This window comes from Onychomys torridus, chromosome 4 (genome assembly GCF_903995425.1).
Source record: "Onychomys torridus chromosome 4, mOncTor1.1, whole genome shotgun sequence".
Taxonomy (NCBI): domain Eukaryota; kingdom Metazoa; phylum Chordata; class Mammalia; order Rodentia; family Cricetidae; genus Onychomys; species Onychomys torridus.
In genome coordinates this window covers 67,895,017-67,916,720 of record NC_050446.1, presented here as the reverse complement: position 1 = coordinate 67,916,720, position 21,704 = coordinate 67,895,017, and the positions used below count along the sequence as shown (strand labels likewise).

At 53.8% G+C, this 21,704-nt stretch overlaps 3 protein-coding genes across 8 annotated transcripts in view; 2 read left to right on the top strand and 1 right to left on the bottom strand.

Annotated features, from left to right (window-relative positions):
- The window catches only part of Ambra1 (autophagy and beclin 1 regulator 1), a 164,662-nt gene extending 157,854 nt beyond the window's left edge, over positions 1 to 6,808 (top strand). For 3 of the 6 annotated variants that reach the window (XM_036183802.1, XM_036183801.1, XM_036183797.1), the window contains one exon: positions 5,297 to 6,807. In XM_036183802.1, the coding sequence (XP_036039695.1) occupies positions 5,297 to 5,793 (497 nt within the window). In that variant the 3' untranslated portion in view covers positions 5,794 to 6,807. Of the gene's footprint in view, positions 1 to 5,296 lie in introns of all 6 variants that reach the window. The other 3 variants (XM_036183799.1, XM_036183798.1, XM_036183800.1) reach the window with 2 other exon arrangements.
- Positions 6,809 to 11,444: 4,636 nt separating this feature from the next.
- Positions 11,445 to 19,131, top strand: Chrm4 (cholinergic receptor muscarinic 4). The gene is made up of 2 exons (XM_036183369.1): positions 11,445 to 11,649; positions 16,545 to 19,131. The coding sequence occupies exon 2, from the start codon at positions 16,576 to 16,578 to the stop codon at positions 18,010 to 18,012; it is 1,437 nt and encodes a 478-aa protein (XP_036039262.1). The 5' UTR covers positions 11,445 to 11,649; positions 16,545 to 16,575; the 3' UTR covers positions 18,013 to 19,131.
- Positions 19,126 to 21,125, bottom strand: Mdk (midkine). Its single transcript, XM_036183370.1, has 5 exons — positions 20,954 to 21,125; positions 20,645 to 20,721; positions 20,343 to 20,510; positions 20,102 to 20,263; positions 19,126 to 19,431 (listed from the first exon to the last, which is right to left on the bottom strand). The coding sequence occupies exons 2-5, from the start codon at positions 20,718 to 20,720 to the stop codon at positions 19,406 to 19,408; spliced, it is 432 nt and encodes a 143-aa protein (XP_036039263.1). The 5' UTR covers position 20,721; positions 20,954 to 21,125; the 3' UTR covers positions 19,126 to 19,405.
- Positions 21,126 to 21,704: the final 579 nt, after the last annotated feature.

The window sequence follows — 21,704 nt, the reverse complement described above, 5'->3', positions numbered from 1 at the left end:
AAGCTCATTCCAAGAAGTCTGGGTCCTAAGTGCTCAGGGAACCACTGTTTCTCCAGCAGAGCCAGAAAGTACTTCTCTCAGCAAGGGCAGTAGCCTCTAAGAGGACCCGATGAGGCAAGTATCATGGATGTTTACCCACAAGGAAAAGATTCTAAGAATTAGCCTTCATCCTAACCTCAGAGCTTGGAGTTCAGTGAAGTTAAACAGCTCACAATTAAACAGCTGACAACTTTGGTGTGATAGGGACCTTGGGAGGACCATGGAAGGGCCAGGGAAGCCTTCCAGAGGAGGTGATCCTAAGCTGAGTCCTCAGGCCTAGTTGTCATTAGGTAGAATGGGCTGGCAGCAGCATTTCGGCATGTGTAACAGTACTGAGTTAAATGAAAACTATGACGTGGACAGAGAGGCCCACTAGCAAGTGTGTGTTTAAGGAAAGAACTGAGGCTGGCCTCATGGACAGGCTTGCTTATAGGATTCCCAGGCAGAGGACCGCCTCTGTGCCAAAGGTGGAGTATAGCAGTGGTTCTTGAATAGGATCTACTGCTGCTGAGATGTGTACCCTCTGGTGTCTCACCTCCCCAAGAATCCTGTCTTTGCTGCTTCTGGGTGCAGCTTCTTCCTTCCTGTTTAGGGGCTGGGGACCTAGGGAGGGCAGGAGGGTAGAAGCTGTCCTTTTCAGACTCTAGGGCTAGAACCTCATTTCCTTTCCCCTTCCCATCCCTGGCTTCCTTCAATCGAAGCAGTGGTGGTGGAGATGCTGGTTAAGAAGCCTAGCGGGCAGCAGTGGCAGAGGCCCTGGCAGATGCTGCGGGACAGCTCGATGTTTCTGTCATGGAAACTTCTCTCAGAGCTCTGGACCTTCCTCACCAGCTTTCCCATGAATAGTGTTGCCTTTCAAAACTAGACAGAAATGGGAAGTAGGAGGGGGTGAAGAATTGGTCACTAAGTGTCTCTTCTGGAGCCTTTTGCCCGAGTGCTTATCCCATGGCTCTGATGCCAGATACCTCTGGAAAAATAGCTGTCAGTGTTCTCCTTGCCCACACTTTCTCATCTAGGGGCAGGCACAACAAGGTGGCTCCTGACTCCTTGTGTTGACTGAACTGATAGCCAGGTCTCCAGGAGCATGCATCAGCGAAGCCTAGCTGAGGTTAGCCCTCCTCAACCCCCATCACCACCCCCAGGACCTGGATTTGTTAGTTTGAAAAACAGGTCTGGCTATAGTAATCATTGTCCTGTAACCCACCCTTCCTTAGTATAAGCCCAACAGCACCAGTCTGCTTCTCATTTTCTTTTTCTAAAAATCTGAGAGTCTCTGGTAGTGTAGCTCAGTGGTAGAGCACATGTATCAAGTCCTGGCCCAATCACCTGCACTCCCACTTCCAAATGACTAACATCCATTCAGCTTTTTCTGAGACTTTGGATCAGCTCCACAAGGGGGATTGTTGTATTTTGTTTTTACTCTTTTGGAGGGACCCCACCACCCAGCTCCTAAATAAATTCACACATGGAGGCTTAATCTCAATTATGAATGCCCAACCTTCGCTTGACTTAGTTTCTAATAGCTTTTCTTAACTATCCTGTCTACCTTTTGCCTCTGGCTTTTCCTGTTCTACTTCTGTAAATCTTACTTTTGCTCCATGGCTTGCTGTGTAGCTCCATGGCCCCTGGAGTCCTCCTTCTCTGGCTACTTCTTTTTTTTTCCTCCCAGATATCCTTCTATATATCCTCTCTGCCTGCCAGCCATGCCTATTTCTCTCCTGCCTTGCTATTGGCCATTCAGCTTTTTATTAGACCATCTGACGTTTTATACAGGCACAGTAACAGAGTTTCACAGAGTTAAACAAATACAACATAAACAAAAGTAACACACCTTAAATATGCTACTACAGGAGATTTGTTATCTTTGCTTTTATGCTTTTTGGATTTAGTCAAGAAGTTTGAGCTGCTCTAGGTCTTGAGCATGACTCTCCCACAAGCTGCTCTACGCTCTGTCCAAGAGGCCAATCAGGAGCTGAGAGGAGCTCGCTGACCTCCCAGCACTGGTTCAGTGAGTGCTTAGCAAGCAGCCAGCATTTAAGAACATACTTAAGTGTATAGAACAAATTAATGGAGCCAAGGGAGGCCCTGCCTCCCTACTTCTGGGAGAACTCTGTGACCTTGCCTCTCAGCCTTGGGCCTCTTTCTGATATGATGAAGACAGAAGTTAGAACAGCAGCCACAGTTCATGCCTCAGGCCTAGGAAAAATGGGTGCCATTATAGAAGAGCTGGACACACACACACACACACACACACACACACACACACACACAGAAATGATGGGGATACACAGTCTTTAGTTCCTTCCTCCTCTCTTCTGGAGAATAAAGCCCCCCAAATTAAATGCAGCTGAAGGGCATTGTGGGAAATTGCTGATTCCCACCTGTCTTCTGCATTCAGAATGTACCTTAGAACTTGCCAAGGAAACAGTCTGCCAACAGCACTAAACCAGCTCCTGTTTTTCAGACTCCAAAAGAAACACTTTAGCTCGGGGGAGGAGGCAGCAGAGTTACCCACTGTGGTCACTATTGTCCTGGATCCATATCCTTTGGGCTTCAGTAGTTCTTTCCTTTTGGGTATTTGCAGCTGCCTCCAGTCACTCTCAGCCTCAGCTCACCATTCTAGGAGCGAAGCACAGCTCAGAGTTCTAGGCCAAATCTGTTCACACTCAGCCCCAGAAGCCAGTTGGATGCACATTTCCCATCCATTACTTTTCAGCATGTGCTGTGTCTCACATTGTATGAGGCACTGTGAACCCAAAGGTTTTAGAAAGAGAATCACATAATGAAACCACTATGTCTCATCCCTCAAAGGGCTAGTCCATAAGGGAAACAGACACATAAAGATTTCTCCTGAAGCAGAATGAGAACCAATTTTCAAAGTGGCCTTGAGTCTGGAGCCTCTGTGTGCAGAATAGGAGCCCCTTTTCAGTCATCCATACGTGTAAATAAGCATTTCATTCTAGACCATGTGTTATACTGACCAGAGATGAATAAGACCTCTAGGAAGACCCAGCAGTGAGAGATGTTGCAGCCACTAGTAACTGGGCCAGAGAGAGGTCTGGAGCACTACTGGAGCTCCAGGTGCAGTGGCCTCTACTCTTGAGCGAAAGATGTGGAATTTATCGTGGCCTCTGAACTTGAGTTGACTTGAGACCGAAGGGTTAGGTGAGAGCCTGTATAATGTGTCTCACGGTGCACAGGCAGGGAGCAGAGCTGGGTCAGCTTTAGTAAGCCTGTGTGTGCAGTGCATAGGTCAAGGGGTATGGACAAGAAAATGATTAGGGCCTAGTCAGAAGGCCCTCCACTGTCAAAGGGACTTTGAAAGCTCTGGAGCTGCTGAGCTTTGAGCAAGATGTGGACTTAACCAGAGTTCAGTTAACTAAGAGTTAGAGCAGTAACAGCAACAGCATGGAGATAGGCTGGGAAGAGAGAAGAGAGTAAGTTAAGAAATAGCCAAATCAGGGGTATGGGGTGGAGAGGTGCAGAGCTATACTTAGAGAGGCAGCTGAAAAAGATAGTATCAGACTTGAATGCAGGCCACAGGGCACTCTGGGACTGAGCTCTATTGACTCCAAGATGGCTTTTCCTTCTCTGGAAACAACCCCTGGGACATTCTGGGAGTTGAGCAGACACAGTTGACATGATGGATTCAATGCCCACAGGACCCAGGTAAGCCCACTGCAGATCCCCAAGGAGCAGGAGACATCCCAAGAGAGCTCTTGGGAACGAGTGGAGATTGCCTAGAACATAGGAAAGTCCTCAAGGGCAAGCAGCTCATAGGATAGAGGCTTCAGTGGTATTGAGTGGTACTGAGTGGTACTGGGTGGTACTGAGTGGTACTGAGGTCCTAGGTTGGTCTTCCCTCTTGCCCTGCCCTATTGTTTGAAGGCCCTTGGGACTCAGCCCTTAGGTTTTCTGTCTTCTGTGTGCAAAGCTGAAGCTTAACTATGTAGGGCACAGTAGGTGAGGGCAGTAGTCATGGGGGTTAAGTGCAGAGTTTCCCAGGGACCTCAGGAAAAGCCAGCTGCCTAAAAGCCGATTCCTGAGTAGAATTCTCACTAGTTTGTACTGAGAAAAATGGATCCAGATCTGAGGAAGAACATGAGCAAGTACCTGCCAGGTCCCATGCCAGAGCACAAGACACAGCTACATCTTAAAAGTGACTGACCTGGAAGTCTGACTCAGACAACAGCAGAGAAAAGACTCAGGGCTGGGAACAAAGAAAGCCTTTGGGGGGAAAAACAGCGATTGACAGGTAACCTTGAAATAAATAACTCATCCATGAGCATACCAAAACTAAAGAATCCCAAACTAGTCAGGAGCTAGCCAAAGGAGACAGATCAGCATTCAGCAGTCGGGCCTGGCAACTGGGTTCCTTGACAGGAGCTGCTCTGCTTGGTGAAGAGTCGGGAAGACTTGGGGTAGAACTGCTGCTGCCCTGCTCTGTGGCTCTTATTCCTCCTCAGCACTATGCAAATGCTAAGACTCTTGGCCAAGTCCAGCCAGCCACTAATGAATGGCACAACTGTGATTTGAGCCCAGATCTTGACTGTTCTTGCAGTGAATGCCCATGTCTCATGGGGGAACAGACCCATGCTCCCTCTGCTTAGAGCTGCAGGGTGGAGTCACGGGCCCAGCTGGCAGCTGCTTCTCATCTGTGGTTATCAGGCATGTATCCTAGGAGAGGTAGCAGTGACTAGGGTAAAGGGAGATGACAGGAGATAGGACTTCCAGGGAGCAGTTAATCAGGCTTTTAGGAAATAACACAAACAACAAAGCTGAAGGAAAATAGTGTTGAAACAGAGCATGGCAGACTGTCTGCCTTTAAACCACACCCTGCAGGGTACAACATGTTTCTTCCCAAAGACTAGGCGACATATCCCATTCCAGGACCAGGTCTGAAAGTTATTCCAGATGAGGAGAGAATAGATGAAGCAAGCTTTCAGTCTTCTCTGCCTCTTTTCAAAGCACCCTGCACTCTGAATGGAGCTGCAAGGCTTAATTAAAGCCAAGCACTTGCCTTGGGCCAGCCTTGGGCTCTGCCTTGGCCACTTCCTCCCCAGTAAAGCAGAGAAGAAACAGTAGTACTTGGGACCCTTGCCCTGCCGTCAGGGCTCTAATTTCAATGGTGATGTTGGCCTCTTACCCCTGTTTTTCATCTAGAATCCCCCAGCATCTGCTAGCTCCTGCTGCCTGGCTCAGAGGCTCAGACCAGCAACTAACTAACACCTTCTTTTCTCTGCTTTGTACCTTCCAGGCGAGGGCTCAGAATATGGCGGCAGTGGGGAAGACGCCCTCAGCCGGATCCAGAGGCTAATGGCCGAGGGTGGCATGACAGCTGTGGTACAGCGAGAACAGAGCACCACCATGGCCTCCATGGGTGGCTTCGGCAACAATATCATCGTCAGTCACCGCATTCACCGCAGCTCCCAGACAGGCACAGAGTCAGGTGCTGCTGGTACCTCCTCACCCCAGCCCTCCACCTCTCGGGGACTGCTCTCAGAACCTGGACAACTGGCAGAGCGAGGCCTGAGTCTCCGGACAGCCTCCTGGGACCAGCCTAGTACCTCTGGGAGGGAACCACTTCAGTCAGCTCTGCTGTCTTCCTCCCCGGTCCCCATTCCAGTCCCCCTTGCCAGCAATGAGGGACCAACCATGCACTGCAATGTGACCAATAACAGTCACCTTCGTGAGGGTGATGGCAACAGCAGGGGAGAAGCTGCAGGCCCTAGTGGGGAACCACGGAACCGGTAGAGTCCAAAACAGGCACTGGCGCCTCCCCTCAAGCCGCTGAACAGAAGCTGGACCTCACAGCTGGCTGGGAACTGTACACACAGAAGAGCTGATGCCTGTATCTGGGAACAGGAGGAATGAGGGGGTGGGGCATGGAGCCAGTGGGTTAGGGGCAGTCCAAGGGGAAGACTAGCCTGGGGGTCTAGAGCCCTCTAGGATCTGGAGCCCAGAAGAGCCACACTGCTGGACCTGATGTGAATGATGAAGCAAGTGGGTGTCTCTGCCACATACTCCCCTTTCCTCTAGGGTCACTGGCCTAGGGGACTCAGCCCTGTGCAGGTGCCCCAAAAGAGTGAAGTCTTCCAGATCTAGACCGCACCATCCCGGACAAAACAGTGGGACAGTTCTTCCCTGCCCACTACCTGGGGGGCAGAGCCACCAGAAGCAGAGGAGCAGCCTACACCCTATCCCCAGTTGCCCCCAACTCATAAACCTAGAGTTCCAGCCTCTCTTTATCCTCTCAGCCCACGAAGACAAAGAAGTTGGGCCCAGCTTCCACTGTATTCACAAGTGGAGAGCCTGTGAAGTGAAGGAGCACCCTGCTGGTCTGACACAGGATGGAGTCAGTTCATGCTGGTGGACAGGTCTTGGGGTGGGGGTGTAGGCAGGCCCTCCCCCAGCTTGTCCACCAAGCCCCCGCCCCCGCCCCAAGGCCCTCCATGCAGCACCTATAGGTGTCAGTATTACCTAAACCTAGGCCAAAGCCAGCCCAAGGCTGGAGGGAGAGATTCCAGGTCAGAATGTGAGGTCTTGGTCTGTGATTTGAGGTGTTGCATGTGGAATCCTGAACTGTACATGTATGTAGTTCTTAGTGGAAATCGAGGCTCTGATCGTTTTGTTTTTAGTATGAAAATGTGATTTCCTTTCTGTTTGTCACTCATCATAGAAACATTGTGGTGGGAGGAGAGGGGATAGTCTACTGCTAATGAGGGAGACACCAAAGATCTACATCATTAAAATGATGACATGCCCCTCGTCAGGCTCCTGCTTGTTTCCATGGAGAGGGAGGAGGGAGAAGGGTTTGGGGTGTGGAAGGCATCAGACTGGGCAACCTGGCTTCTCTAGGCATTTCAGTGGACCTAGAAGTAGAATCCTCCCCTACCCATTAGCCCAAGTCAACTGCTTGAGGGTTGCTTCCTAGGACCTGGTACAGACTGGGGCTGCCTCTTAGTGGCAGCTGGCTAGTAAGAATGATAAAGGAAGTCATCCTGATTGCTACCTAGCCAAGGACTGTGGGCCTGAGTTATGATTACATGACCAAAGCTGCACTCTCCAGTCCTGGAGACCACTACAGCCTGTTCTGGGCAGCTGGGAGGAGACTAGTCTGCAAGTGTCCTTGAAGGTGCCATGGTTGGCTGGAAGACCTGCCCTGTCCATGATCTTTGCTTCTTCCCATGTTAAGTCAGTTTAGAAAGTAGGCGAGGCCTTCAAGTATACCTCTTTAATAGAAAAGCTGAGTGACTCTGGGACACTTGCCAGCCTGGGCTACCACAGATAGGATACTGGAGATCATCTGGAAGGAGGTGGAGGTGGGGACGGTGACAATTACCAGCTCTGTCACAATAGAGATGAAACCAAAATGGGTAAGCAAGTAATGCAAAACTGTGAAGTTACAGAGGAGCACACATACACCACCACCCCCCAAGACAAAGTTTCTCTTTTGGAGCCTGTCCTGGATCTCACTCTGTAGACTAGGCTGCCCTAAACTCACAGAGATCCACCTGCCTCTGCCTCCTGAGTGCTGTGATTAAAGGTGTGCTCCACCACCGCCCTGCAGAGCACACATTGTCTAAAAAGTGTGTGAACTGTATCTGCAGTCCATCATAGCGTACTCTGTTAGTGGTTGTATTGGTGGACACTGGCTAACTGTGTGACTAGGACAAGAGATTCGCCTCTTCTGAGCTTTGACCTCCCTTGCAGGAGTGCACTATGGGACTGCTTCAAGTTACTTTCAGAGCTGTAATCTCAAATAGTTCCAACTCAGAGAGCACCGATGTGAAACTGGCCTTCCTTTAAGGGAGGGGACTTGAGCTAAATATTGGAGGGTGGGAGGACAGCCCACTGCAAAGCCTACTTATTGCTGCCACCAGGACCAGCCTTGAGCAGCTCAGGGATTGAGGGTAAATCACAGAGTCATCAAATTAATCACTCAACCTGACTTTTCTATCTGAGGGAGGCAAAATTCTCTGGGGCCAGCTAGTTGGGCAAAATTTAACTCGGGCTGGCAAAAAAGGGAAACACACACACACACACACACACACACACACACACACACACATCCTTAGGGTCTCTATCATCTCTCATCTCCTTATTTCTTTTCTTACTGCTATCCAAATGTATCCCTTCTGTCTATTCTTAATTTTCCCCTTACAGCTTATATACCCCCAGCAAAATCTTTTAAGCAGTATAAAAATTATAATGTGGTTACATTCTATATTTTAAGTGAATACAATTTAAAAACAACATGTTTTCCATATCCCTTACATGACTAAACATTTTATGCATTACAGATGAAAAACAAATTATCCCCAAGAATCTATATACATTCATGTCCAAGCAACTTGTTATAGATTAACAGAATGTAAGCAAGCAAGGTATTTTTCTCAGCTAGTTCTTTTACTTGCAGGCTGCATTTTCCAGTTACAGAGAAAGAATCAGTCACTTATGAAAGAAATCTTAAAAGAATCACAAATCTAAACTTCTATACATGAAAACCAGTCAGCGCCACTTTGAATCCTCAGGGTGCATACCCCACTCAACAACAGTTTTTATGTCAGGAAGCTGAGGGCAGAAATGGGTACAAGGAATTGACCATCACCTTTGTTCACCAAGCCATCCTAGAGAGAAAGGTACTTCAGCCAGCAATAGCCAGGTTGCCATTGTTTTATTCCATGATCTCAATGAGTCCCTCACTCACCTATTGAAAGTGTGCCTTTCTAAACTTTAAATTGTTCCCAAGATTTTCTACCATAAAGCCATTTAAAAAAATCTTAACCTGACCTATCGAACTGTTCTACATGTCTAAATTCTAAGGATGGTGGATGAATCATTAATCTCAATCAGCAATGCTTATAAAAAGTCAACCACTATTATTTTAAGTACGGGTGACACTGCCCAGTGAGGGGCTAGAAACCCCCTGAGAATTTTCATACAACCCATAGATTAAGGGATGTGGTGACCATAGAGGCCACATAGAGCTGTGCTCAATAACAGCATGAGGTCCTCAGGACACATAATCCTCAGGGCTTTGCCTCTCCAAGGCTCACTCAGGCATGGCTTTGCCAACTGCCCAGCCGTGTTCCATGAGTTCCAGTGCTTCCTGTTGGTCCCCTCAAATGGCCCTCAACATATTCTTTCCCACCTACTACTGCTACAGACAGGAAGAAGTATGCCTTGGTTTGACAGTAGAGACTGAATTTGAGTGTAAGCAATGTGCTAAGTGTGCACAATCTACCCCTCCAAAAACCTCTCAGGTGATTACTTCAGTTACCTTAGACCACTTGACTAACAGAGCCAAGGTATACACATCAGTCACTGTCATCAACACAGAAGTCAAGGCATAGAACTGAATGGGATCTGGACATGCTCTCTAGGTGGTTGGAGTAAAGGATATGAAGAGGGCTTGTGATAAAGCAGTCCAAATTATCAGCCAGGCGGTGGTGGTGCACCCCTTAAATCCCAGCCCTCGGGAGGCAGAGGCAGGCAGATCTCTGTGAATTTGAGGCCAGCCTGGGCTACAGAGTGAGTTCCAGTTACACAGAAAAGCCCTGTCTCAAATAACACCCCCCAAGTCCAAATATCAAATATGAGCATGGTTTATCCACTACTGACTGGCCAAGGATGGACGGGTCACACCTGCTTGTCAGCCTATCAGTTCCTTTCCTTAGAAAAGTCTACACCCAGGGAGAGCATCCTCAATGGTAAGCCTTTACAGGGCCCCTTACACATCACAAATGTGTAAAGCAGTCCCTTAAGAGGTAAGGAAAGTGTTCAGAGGCAGTTAGGCTAAAGAAAGAACAGACCAAACTGGGTCCCCTCCTTCCAGTTCAGCTTTCCAGGGTTTATCTGTGAGTGCTGAGATGTGGTAAAGGGGGTGAGATGTGGATGAGGTAAAGGCCCAAGCTTCACAGGCTGGATTAGCAAGTGACTTAGTCTGACAGCGGATGGAGGCATTTCTGGTTTCTGGAACCTCCTGTCCTTAACAAGCCCCAGGGAGGGGGATATGACCAAGTGGAAGAAGTCGAAGTCACGTGAATCAATTGAGCCTCTCATCTGTGACGTGGGGCAAGAACAATAACACTTTCTTCATCTTTCTGATGAGAATCATGGGAGGCCAAAGACCCATAGGAAGAAAGATGGCTTCTCAGACCAGTCCACCCAGACAACTGTAGCCCTCAACTCTGACCAGAGCTAACCTCCACCTTCCCTTCAGCATGGAGAAGCCTGAACCAGTAGCCCCCTCTCACCGACTCTAGCTCAGCTCCCCACCCCTTTTCTGTTGAAAAACAAAAAACAAAAACAAAAACAAAAAAACCTAACTCCTCTTTCTCCAAAGCTATTCCAGCCACTGCCACTCCCCCCAGGAGTCCCTACCGATCCTTGTGGGAGGGTAAAGGAGAGAGAGAGCAGCGCTCAGGTTGTTTTTCCAAGAAAAGGAGTCAGTTGACTTAAGGTTAATCAGCTGTTGACACTCAAGAAGCTTTGTGGGTGACGGGCCGGGCGCGGAGGGGTGCGTGCAACCCTGGCTGGCCTAAGAACAAGCGCTCGTGCGGGATCTGAGCAACTGGGGCCAAGGCCACAGCAGAGCTGTCCGAGGTGCTGAATCTGCCTGCTTTGAGCCTTAGCCTAACACTGCTGCAGGAGGGTTGGGAGACTCGGGTCTCCCTGGGGGTCTGTTCTGTCCCAGGTGCTCCAGGGCTCCTGGCTTCCCCTGGAAGGCAGCGATGAATTCATTCCTCGTGTCGCGGCTGGAGAGGAGGCTCGTGCCATCTTCGGTCTCACAGCTGGTGCGCGTTCCATTCCGGGCCTGGAGAGGGACAAGGTCTTCTGCCAGAGTAGACGCTTGCCTGGCCTCTTTCTCACACTCTTCCCCAGGCCCCGACGGCTCCAATCTTTTGCTTGTCCGGCGGCCAACGGGCCGGACAGGGCCCTCTGCCCCTATAGAACCATGTTGGCCGAATCAGCCTCTCCACACACCACCTCCTGTTGGGGCCAAACCCTCGAGACCGCGGTTAAACCGCAAGCGGAACAACGGTGGGCTGAAGCCATGGAGAGGCGCGAAAACACTTCGGGGTCCAGAGTGTGCGGTTAGGGCGGAGGCGGGGCGCGTAGCCAGACTTGGCCGCCTTGTTCCTCCCCAGCCCGCGAGGGGGCGCCTTGTCCCCATGACAACAGCCCCTCGCCCCCCCCCAGGGCAGCGCCCGAGGCTAATCCGCCTTGGAGACTGTGGGCGGTGCCCTCGGCGCTGGAGCCCCGAGTTGCTAGCAAATTCCCGGGAGGGGCGCAAGCATCAAGGGTGTCCAACACTCCAGGTGGTGACCCCCGCGCGTCGCCGCTGGGTGACCGGCTCCGAGCGGGCGGTGCGTCCCCACCACGATTGGCTGCTTCCCTGTGACATCACGCGGCTCGGGGAAAAGTGCGAGCGTGAGCGCGAGTCGGAGCCACAGCGCCCGGAGCTGCAGGCGAAGCAGGGGCCGCCCCTTGGCACCCCGTCCCCGCCCCCGGTCCCCGGCCCAGTCGCCCACCCCGCCAACTCGCGAGGCCTCTGGTTTGTCCCGCCGTCTGTCCGGCGCCAGCGGAGCAAGACAGAAGCAGCGGGTGAGTAACTCCGCGGAGGCGCGGGGGCGGGGGGCTCCTATGCAAGACCAGGATTTGAGGCTCCGGAACCCTCTGGGGTCTCCAGAGGTGGCTCCCAGACCCCTTTAAGGGGCAAGCGCGGCGGGGAAGGGGCGGAGAGCTCAGGGGTGGGGGACCCCTCTGGAAGAAGGGCCTTGGGTCTTTGAAAGGTTTCTCCAGGTGCGCCTCCAGAGATTGGTGATCACCCAGGAGGCTAGGGGCAAAAGAGCTCCAGCCCACAGCCCCAGCCCCAAAGCTGGGCAGCCGTCGGGTCAGGACCCACACTCCCTCACTCCCTCCGGGTTGGCTGCTCCATTGGGCGCCGGAAGATGAATCCCCAAAGCGCCCTTTTCCCGCCCGTCTCTCTGCCCTCCCTTCCCACCTTGGCCCACCCAGATCTACCAGCACGCTCTAGTCCGTGGAGTCCTTTGGCCGCGACCTTGAGCCCCGACGGAAAACACCCCTGTTCTCTCCTGGCACCCTTCCCCCTCTCCAGGACCAACCCCTGCTTTTACCCATCCGGGGAAATACAGTCTCCGTGTCCCCCACCCTCCCAGCTCTCAGAGGAAGTGTTGGGCACAATGACTTGGCCCAATATCCTGCGCCCCTCTCCGTTCCCCTTAAGTACATAAGGCTTCTCCTCGCCCCAGGGACAGATCTGAGGCCATAGCTTTCCTAAAGTGATGGCTTAATAATCGAAAACCTACCTCCACGAGCCACCGCGGGCGCCCAGAGCACCCCTTCCCGTCTTGTGCCCAGCAGGGGAAGGGGCTCAAGGACCCGCGGAAGCACATGCCCACGCCCAGAGACTACAGGAACTGCGTGCTTGGGGTTGATGGGAGGGCGGGGCATCGGAGAGCCTTGGCCCTTTCGACCTGGACCCAGACTTGGAGGAGACGTGAGGTGGGCCAAGGGTAAGCCCAGAGGTGGCCCTCTAGGTATACCTGAGCCCAGGGCCTGGGAACTCGATGCTTATTTTGACTGATGGGACTAGACAGGGCCTCTCCAGCGGGTTTGAAGAGTGAAGGAGAACAATCGCTCACTCGACCCAAGCCTCGACTGGGCTCCCCATTTGGAGGGTCTGCCGCTGCCTTCAATGCGTAGGGTTCTCTGAACTGAGCCCGGTGACCCTGACGGCTCAATTGGGCGACTGTAGCAGAGGCTTCCTGACAAAAGCCCACCGCTGGGACTGCGTGCTCTCCATTCTCGAGAATGCAGACAGGACCAGGTGCCCCGGCCGCTAAGATAATGCTTCCAAAGTAAGGGTTTCCTCGCAACCAGAATTTTGGTCTTTTCTCAACCCTTTCCCCACCCACAGGCCGGGCACTTCCCGGCGGTTCCCGCCATTGGCATTGGATGTGACTGGGCACTCGCTGATGGTCCGGCACACAAGTTCGCGGGTACACCGACCCAAGCCGTGAGCTTGAGCCAGGCCCTAGCACCTCAGGCACGCACACACATGCACACGCACGTGTCCACATGGCGCTGGCATGCTCACGCGCCCAAAGGCGCACCGGTATCCAGGCGTGGCGGTGCACACACTGGCACATGCAGGAAGGGAGCTACTAGTGTCTACTCGCGCTTTCGGGTAGTCACACACAAACAACTTGCACTGGCGTTCCCACCTACACATTCTTTGATGGGTGCCTTGGGAGGTGCTGCTGGAATCCCGACGCCACGAAGTTTCTCATCCTCGAGCCCCTGGCCGAACCTAGGGAACCTTTGTGCCAGCTTAAGGCCACAGAGTCTGTCGGCGTCTCCCTCCCTTTGGTCCCTTGTGGGAGAAGCCTGCCCTGAGGCTTTTCTGTATTCGCGATTTGCACTAGGACTTGGGGACGTGGTGAACCGCGGTCACTGGCTCAGGGTCCGGAGCTGGCACCCGGGGACCGACATTGCCATCTAGCGGTGCGCACGGGTCAGGGCGACGGCTGCTTGCCTTCCCAGATCCTAGTGGGCCGGATTCCGGGAAAATTGTGTCCGCGGGTGTTGCCGTGTGAACGTCTGAGAGAGAATCAGAGAAGTCCGGAAAGAAAACTGGGACCGAGTTGAGAAAACTGAGTTGTACCCAGTCTGCATCTGGCAGGGTCCCGGGAAGACCAAGCCACCCACCATTCATCTGGTCCCTTACTTGTCAAGGCTGTTTCTGGTCCCAGGAGGACAAAAGGTCAAACCCAAGTTAGGGAGCTGGATGGAATGTGAGGGTTCCATATCTAAGATGCATCTGGTGGGCATCTCTCTGGTATGGTTTGGGAGGTACCTTGGAGATAAGAAAGTGTCTCTGGGTGCTAATCCTGACCCACCCCTTCTTACAAACTGGATGACTTTCATCAAGTTCATTAACATGAAGCTCTTCCATAAGAGGACATTTATATCTGTCAGATGAGGCTAGCCACAGCACATCACCTTTTCCGGCTGCTCTAGACATTAAACGAGATCATCTCTAGGAAAAGCTCCAAGGGGCTCCTGACTCAGGTTAACACTCAATAAACAAGACATGCTGTATTTTCCTATCTCACGATCTTTCCCACCCCCACCCCCACCCCCACCCCCTTCTTACCCTGCTGGCTGCCGGCTGTGTTCTGACCGGAGAGACTGAAGTGAGGTTTTCCTTGCTGTGTGCTATGGTTCCCTTCCTGGCTTACCCCTGCCCCTGCCAGTGAGTGTCCTGGGAAAGGTGGCCTCTGTGCTTGATGCTACTACCCTCCCAGCTCAAAGGCTGATGCTTGAGGCTCCATTTCGGAGGCGCTCAGAGCTGAACAGCACTGTGGGAACTCTTGAAAGGAGTCTTTTGCCCTTGACTCCTTGGGTGACCTTGGAGGTGGCATTGCGCCCTCTCTTCCTTTCCTCCTTTGACCCAAGGCTTTAGAACAGGAGAACTTAACTTTGAAGCCAGAAGGCAGGGTCTTGTGTCTGCTGTGGTGGGGCTAAAGGAGCGGGGGCCAAGCTTGGCATGTGTCTGCAACCCGCAGTGCCATTTCCAGTTGGAGAGCAAGCTGAGGTGCTAACTGGATCACCTGGCTATTCAAAGACTGTGGTGGGACAAGATCCTCTCTTTTGTAAATGAGGATGCTAAGTCCTGGAGAGCAGATGGCTCTCCTCAGACTGTACAGCTCGATCTTGCTGGCCTTCTATCGAACCCAGGCTGCAGACTTGGTGCCCCTTCCTCCACAGCCGGCTGCTGTACCCTCTTTTCCTCTTTCTCTCTCATACACACACACACAGAGACGCATATAACTGCGTATACAACCTGCGTGTGGCTGAGATGGGGCCTGTGTGCGTATGTGGAATGGTTGTGTGTTGGCGGGTGTGAAGGAGGCTGGGCTGAGCGGCTGCCCTGGCACAGTGCTGGGCGTGGGCCTCCCTCACATGTATGGAAGAGGAAAAGGGAGGAAGAGAGCTGAAGGGAGCCTGGTGGGAGGGAAGGCAGACTCAGGGGAGGGGCCTTGTCGGACCTCAGCTGGGTCATCCTCTGTGTGGGATGTGAACTCTCAGGGACTGGCTGCAGGTTCCTTCTGGGATAATGCCCTCATCTTTTGGGTCCCCAAGGGAGGTTAGACTGGCCTTGGTTCTTAGGAAATCGGGTAGACCCTTCCTTGGCTGCTGGGTCTTCTAGTTTTTCTCATTTCTTGTGGTTGGAGCCCTGGGGAGCTGACAGCCCAAAGCTGCCCCTGCACTGTCCACTCATGCCCTGGGGCTGGGCTCGGGAGGCAAAACTGAACTTCTTGAGTCATCTTGCTATTCCTCTGGTCTCTTGGGTAACCTTCCTAACCCTTCAAGTTAGAACCATCAAGTCCTGTGTCTTAGCTCTAGGATCATCTACCAGCAACAAGACATCAGGAAACGTGGAACCCTATCTATTTAAATAGCCATAGAGGTTATTCACCACCTCTGTGCCTGTTTCCTCAATATCTGCCTCAGGTTTGTTGTGACTATGCAGCAAGATAACACTACCACAGGAACTTAGTAGGCAATTGGTCCCGGTTACTAATGTGGACCCCTGCATTAGTGCCTCTGTGTGCAGTGTAGGGATGCAGGGGTGGGAGAATAAGTCTCTGGAGCCTGGCGATGTTTAGTTAAGAAATGCCCAAGTGGCTGGATATGGTGGTACATACCTTTATTTCCAGCCCTCTAGAGGCAGAGGCAGGCAGGCAGATTGAGTTTGAGTTTGAGGTCAGCCTGGTCTACACAGTAAGACCCTATCTCAAGGTGAGGAAAGGGAAGAAAGAAGACAGAAAACAAACGACCAAGTAGTCCTGGATATGTGACTCAGAAGTACATGCATGTGGTACATATCTGCCATGTATGGCCCTGGGGACGATCTTCAGTACCCGAGTTGGGAAAGACGGGACCGAGTGAGAGAATGGACGCTTCTCTCTGCTCTCCACCTTCCAGCCTCTGGGACCACTCCTCCCGCTGCCCCTGGCTTTTCTGGGTCCATCTGGACCAGCCATGTCTTTGGGCCTTTGCCCTTACCCCAGCCATGTGCCACAGCTCTCCACATGGCTGTCCCCCTGTCATCTACTCTGGGGTGAGGCCCGTGACCAGCCTCTCCTGCCTTCTGACTCACTCACTCCCTCTACCCTACTGCCTTATTTTTTCCTGGCGGTTTTTTTCCCCTCACATGTTTCTATCTCCCCACAAACTAGGTTGTCCATTGGGAGATGGGAACCATGTGTGTTTCATTTGCTTCTGTAATCTCAGCCTTGAGCTGGTTACAGCTCTTGGCCCCTCCAGTAAAGTGGGTGAAATCTGAGGAACAGAGTTCCCTGACGTTTTCCTGGATGAAATTCCCCCTGCCGCAGTGGCTCCTGTTAATCTCTGCGTGACCCCTCATCTCTTCCACAATTCACCCCTTTCCTGTCTCCTTCCTCCTCCAGCCCTGCCCACCTGCATCCAATTGGGTTCAGCATGGCGAACTTCACACCTGTCAATGGCAGCTCAGCCAATCAGTCTGTGCGCCTGGTCACAGCAACCCACAACCACCTGGAGACAGTGGAGATGGTGTTCATTGCCACAGTGACAGGCTCCTTGAGCCTGGTGACTGTTGTGGGGAACATCCTGGTGATGCTGTCCATCAAGGTCAACAGGCAGTTGCAGACTGTCAACAACTACTTCCTGTTCAGCCTGGCATGTGCCGACCTCATCATCGGTGCATTCTCCATGAACCTCTACACCGTGTATATCATCAAGGGCTACTGGCCCCTGGGCGCCGTGGTCTGTGACCTGTGGCTGGCTCTGGACTACGTAGTGAGCAATGCCTCTGTCATGAACCTTCTCATCATTAGCTTTGACCGCTACTTCTGCGTCACCAAACCCCTCACCTACCCTGCCCGCCGCACTACTAAGATGGCAGGCCTCATGATTGCAGCTGCCTGGGTCCTGTCCTTTGTGCTCTGGGCCCCTGCCATCTTGTTCTGGCAGTTTGTGGTGGGCAAGAGGACAGTGCCTGATAACCAGTGTTTCATCCAGTTCTTGTCCAACCCGGCAGTGACCTTTGGCACAGCCATTGCTGCCTTCTACCTTCCCGTGGTCATCATGACGGTGCTGTATGTTCACATCTCACTGGCCAGCCGCAGTCGAGTCCACAAGCATCGACCTGAGGGCCCCAAGGAGAAGAAGGCCAAGACTCTGGCTTTCCTCAAGAGCCCCCTGATGAAGCCGAGTATCAAGAAACCTCCACCAGGGGGCGCTTCTCGAGAGGAGCTGCGTAACGGGAAGCTAGAAGAGGCCCCTCCGCCAGCCCTGCCCCCGCCTCCGCGCCCCGTGGCCGACAAGGACACTTCCAATGAGTCTAGCTCGGGCAGTGCCACCCAGAACACCAAGGAACGGCCACCCACAGAGCTGTCCACCACAGAGGCCACCACACCAGCCTTGCCCGCCCCTACCCTGCAGCCACGAACCCTCAACCCAGCCTCTAAATGGTCCAAGATTCAGATTGTAACAAAGCAGACGGGCAATGAGTGCGTGACAGCCATCGAGATTGTACCCGCCACGCCAGCTGGCATGCGCCCAGCAGCCAATGTGGCCCGAAAGTTCGCCAGTATCGCTCGCAATCAGGTGCGCAAGAAGCGGCAGATGGCGGCCCGTGAGCGCAAAGTGACTAGGACCATCTTTGCCATTCTGCTGGCCTTCATCCTCACCTGGACACCCTACAATGTCATGGTCCTGGTGAACACCTTTTGCCAGAGCTGCATCCCTGAGAGGGTGTGGTCCATCGGCTACTGGCTCTGCTACGTCAACAGCACCATCAACCCTGCCTGCTACGCACTCTGCAATGCCACCTTCAAAAAGACCTTCCGGCACCTCCTGCTGTGCCAGTATCGGAACATCGGCACAGCCAGGTAGACAGGCAGGTGCCCTAGGAGGTGCTGGTGTCCTGAGTGTGTGCCGGGGAACCACATGGGCTCACCGGCTGTGAGGAGAGAGTAGGCGGCCCCATTCTGAGTTCGCATCTGCTAAAGAGAACAGGTCTCTTAGACAGGGAGGCACCAGAGGCTCTTCGCTGGGTCTGGAGAGCAGATCTTTGCTGAAGCCCAGGAGGTTAAGCCCAGGGAGGGTCTGAACTGGCACCACCTGGCCCCTCCCTGTCACCTGCCTCAGGAAGCCGGGGCACAATGGCTGGAGTGGGCAGCTGCCCTGTCAAGGCTAACTGTCAGCAGAGGTGAAAGGAATGCAGAGCAGAGGCCAGGAGCATCTTGAGGAGCAAAGGAGCCAGGCTTGGAAGGGTGGGGTACCCCGTTCTGCTGTCATCGGTGCTTTCCGCCTCCCTGCATCCCCCCCCCCCCCCCCCCCCGCATGTAGGCTCAGCCTTCCCCCTGCACCCAAGTCCCACTTCAGGGTGAGAGATTTTCCTGCCATAGCTGCTCAGCCAGGCTCTGGGTGGGGGAAAGCCAGGCTGAGGTGCCCTTTGTCACTTGTCCCCTCCCTGGCCAGCAGTCACATAGGTATGGGGCCACCTGGAAGCCAAGCTAAGATGCAGACAGACTCCAGGGGACCAAGACTGAGTCAAATAGTGGTGGATCTTGCAGTCATGAGCACCCCTGCCCCAGGTCACACATCAGATGAAGGGCAGTATTCTCTCTGCCTCTGCGCGAGGGAAGGAGGGGCCCAAGGGAAAGAAGGGGGAACTTGGTCCATACAAGCTTCATTAGCAGGTGAGGCAAGCAAGCACCCTTGTCTCTCCCCAGTGAGAACTTTCCAGACTGGCAAGAGCCTGGACCAAGAGTTATCTGGGTTCTCTTCCCTAACCCCAGCCCTGTGGTTCCTGGGAGAGGTGGCACCCAGGGACTCTGGAAGACATTTTCATAAATGTCCTGCTCTTACCCTGAGCTGTTGGGAGCACTTCCTAGCTGCCCTCAACTCCCTTCGGCCCATCTGTCCCCACCCCCACCCCCCACCCAAGCTCCATGGCAAATCCCCTGGGAAGGGGCTTTTATATATTAAAAAAGAAGCTTTTATTGGAGAAAAAAATGTGAGCTCATTTTATTCATTTCTTAATAACAGGTATCAGGGTGGGGAGAACAAAATGGGGTGCTGGGAATCAGATCCCTCTGTGGGGAGGCTCAAGCTTCCCAGAATCCCTTATCCCTCCCCACTTTGGGCACTTGGTGTGGGCATGTGAGGGCAGAGGCAAGGCGTCATTGACGAAAGGCACTGGTGGGCTATATTTTGGGCTGGTGGGAGAGGAAGGCTCCTCCGCGGACCCAGGGAAGGCCACAGGCTCTCCAGCATGCCGACCTCAATCCTTCCCTTTCCCTTTCTTGGCTGGAAAACAAGAAAGAAAGGCACTTGTTAGGGGTTAGGTAGGCGGAGACCCTCCCACAACAGTTCAGTACACCGAGAGAAAACCCTGCCCCCTAGTGGTCTTTGATCGGTTAACCTGGAAGTGGTGGGAAAGGGCAGCCATTGTGATGCCCAGCCTTCTCACTCCCTCACCTTTTTAGCCCCCCTCACATTTTTTTTTTTTTTTTTCAAAGACAGGGTCTTCCTCTGTAGCCTTGAACTCACGGGTGTTCTGCTGCTTCGGCCCTGAACTTTCAGGCATGAGCACCATGCCTGGCTTTCTACTTCATATTTTCATCCAGGATCGGAGCTTACCTAAGTTTCCAAGCTGGGAAGTGGGCAGCCTGACCTGTGCCCTGTTGGCCTCAATGGCTGTTGTGGGTGAGGCAGCAGCATGGCCCCTTGAGACACCTTTCCTATAGTTTTAAGGGCACAGCGAACTCCTCCCTGACCCCACCCAAACCTCCTCAGGTGACAAAGACAAGCCTTTTCCAGGATCCCAGATCAAATGATCCAACAGAAAGAGCAGTTTGTACTCGGGCAAAGGGGGTTTAGCACCTCCTGAGAGCGGCCCATTCCCAAATCTAAGACTGCTCCGAAGTGATGGCATGAAGTCACTAGCCAGATCCACAACCCCACCGTATTCACTGACCTTTGGTCTTCGACTTGGTCTTGGAGGTGCAGGGCTTGGTCACGCGGATGGTCTCCTGGCACTGGGCATTGTAGCGAGCCTTCTTCAGGGTCCCTTGGCGGGCTTTGGTGCCGGTGCTCCCATCGCACGCCCCCCAACTCTCAAACTTGTACTTGCAGTCGGCTGACGGGAGAGTGGCCCCACGGGGTGAGAAATGGGAGGGTTGTACCCCCCCCCCCCCCCATCCTGTGCCCCACCTCACCTCCAAATTCCTTCTTCCAGTTGCAGGGCACCTTGCAATGGATGCGCTGGGTCTGGGCTCCACAGGTACCCTCACGGAAACCCATACCGCAGTCTTTGCTGCTGGGGGTGCAGGGCCCCCAGGTCCACTCCGAACACTCGCTCCCCAGGCTGCCCTTCTTCACCTTGTCTACAAGGTGCAAGGAACAGAGTTAAGGACGTGGCGGGCCCGGAGACTCCTTCGGAGACCAATCCCTAGGTCACGCGGCCTCACCTGCCCATCCCCGGCCTTCCCTTTACTCCCGAGCCCACCCTACCCATCACCTTTCTTTTTGGCCACGGCGGAGGTGAGCGCCAGGAGGGCAAGAAGGGCTAGAAGGAAGAAGCCTCGGTGCTGCATCCTAAAGGAAAAGCTTGGGTTAGAGTTTCTTGCCCATTCCCTTCCTGGCTGGGAACCGCGGGAAGGACCTCCCACCCCAACTTGGCCCACTTTCCAGGCCCAAAGGGTCGGGCCGACAAGGGAGGACTTCAAGCCGCTCCCCCGGGACTCGGCGTAGCCCCCCCCCCCCGCCCCAGCCCCCTCGGTGGCAGCAGCCTGGAGGGACCGGGCCCCGGGCTGCTGTGCGCGCTCACTCGCTCACTGCCGACGCGATGCTTCGCTCCCTCCCGCTACGGCCCGTCCCGCTAAGACCGCTGCGGCCCCTTTTGTCTCCAGAACCGGTCTGAGCCGGTCACATGGGCCCCCGCCCCTCCCCCACCCCGTGGAGGGACCCGCCCCGCCCCCTCCCCTCAATCCCGCACCTCCTCAGACCCCCTAGTCCCCGCCTCCACTCCCGCCCTTTGCCGAGCCGGGCTCCCGCGCCTGTGCCCCTCACCTCTGATCTCTGGGGCTCCGGCCCTGGGGCCCCGTCTTGCCCGTCCGCTCTGAGCTCTGGAGCCCCAGCACTCTACCCTCTCCCGCCAACCCCTTCCCTGGTTTGGCCTGTCCCCTTTCCTCCCGTGCAGCCGAGACCGCTCTCGGGTCACCACGTTGCTTGCCCTCGGCGGGGCCCCGAGTCCGCCTGGTGTCACGGGCCGGGGAGGCCTCTGCACCCACGACCCTTCCTTCCCTTCAAGGCCTGGCTCACCTCCGACTTGTTGGGGACCAGTTCACTCGGAGGGCAAGGAGGGGCTCTGATGTGTCAGGGAGCTGGGTACCGGGGCCCCCAGAGGGCTGGGGGCGAGCAGGGCTCAGGACCCTTGTCCTAGCGCAGGTTTGGAGGAGGAGGGAAGGGCACGGGGGAGGGGAAGCCCGCAGGCCTGAGTTTGGTAAACCTTGTAGCCGACATAGGCTGTCTGAGAAGTTCCAGACCCAGCTTCGCCCGAGGTGCTATCAAACCGCCCA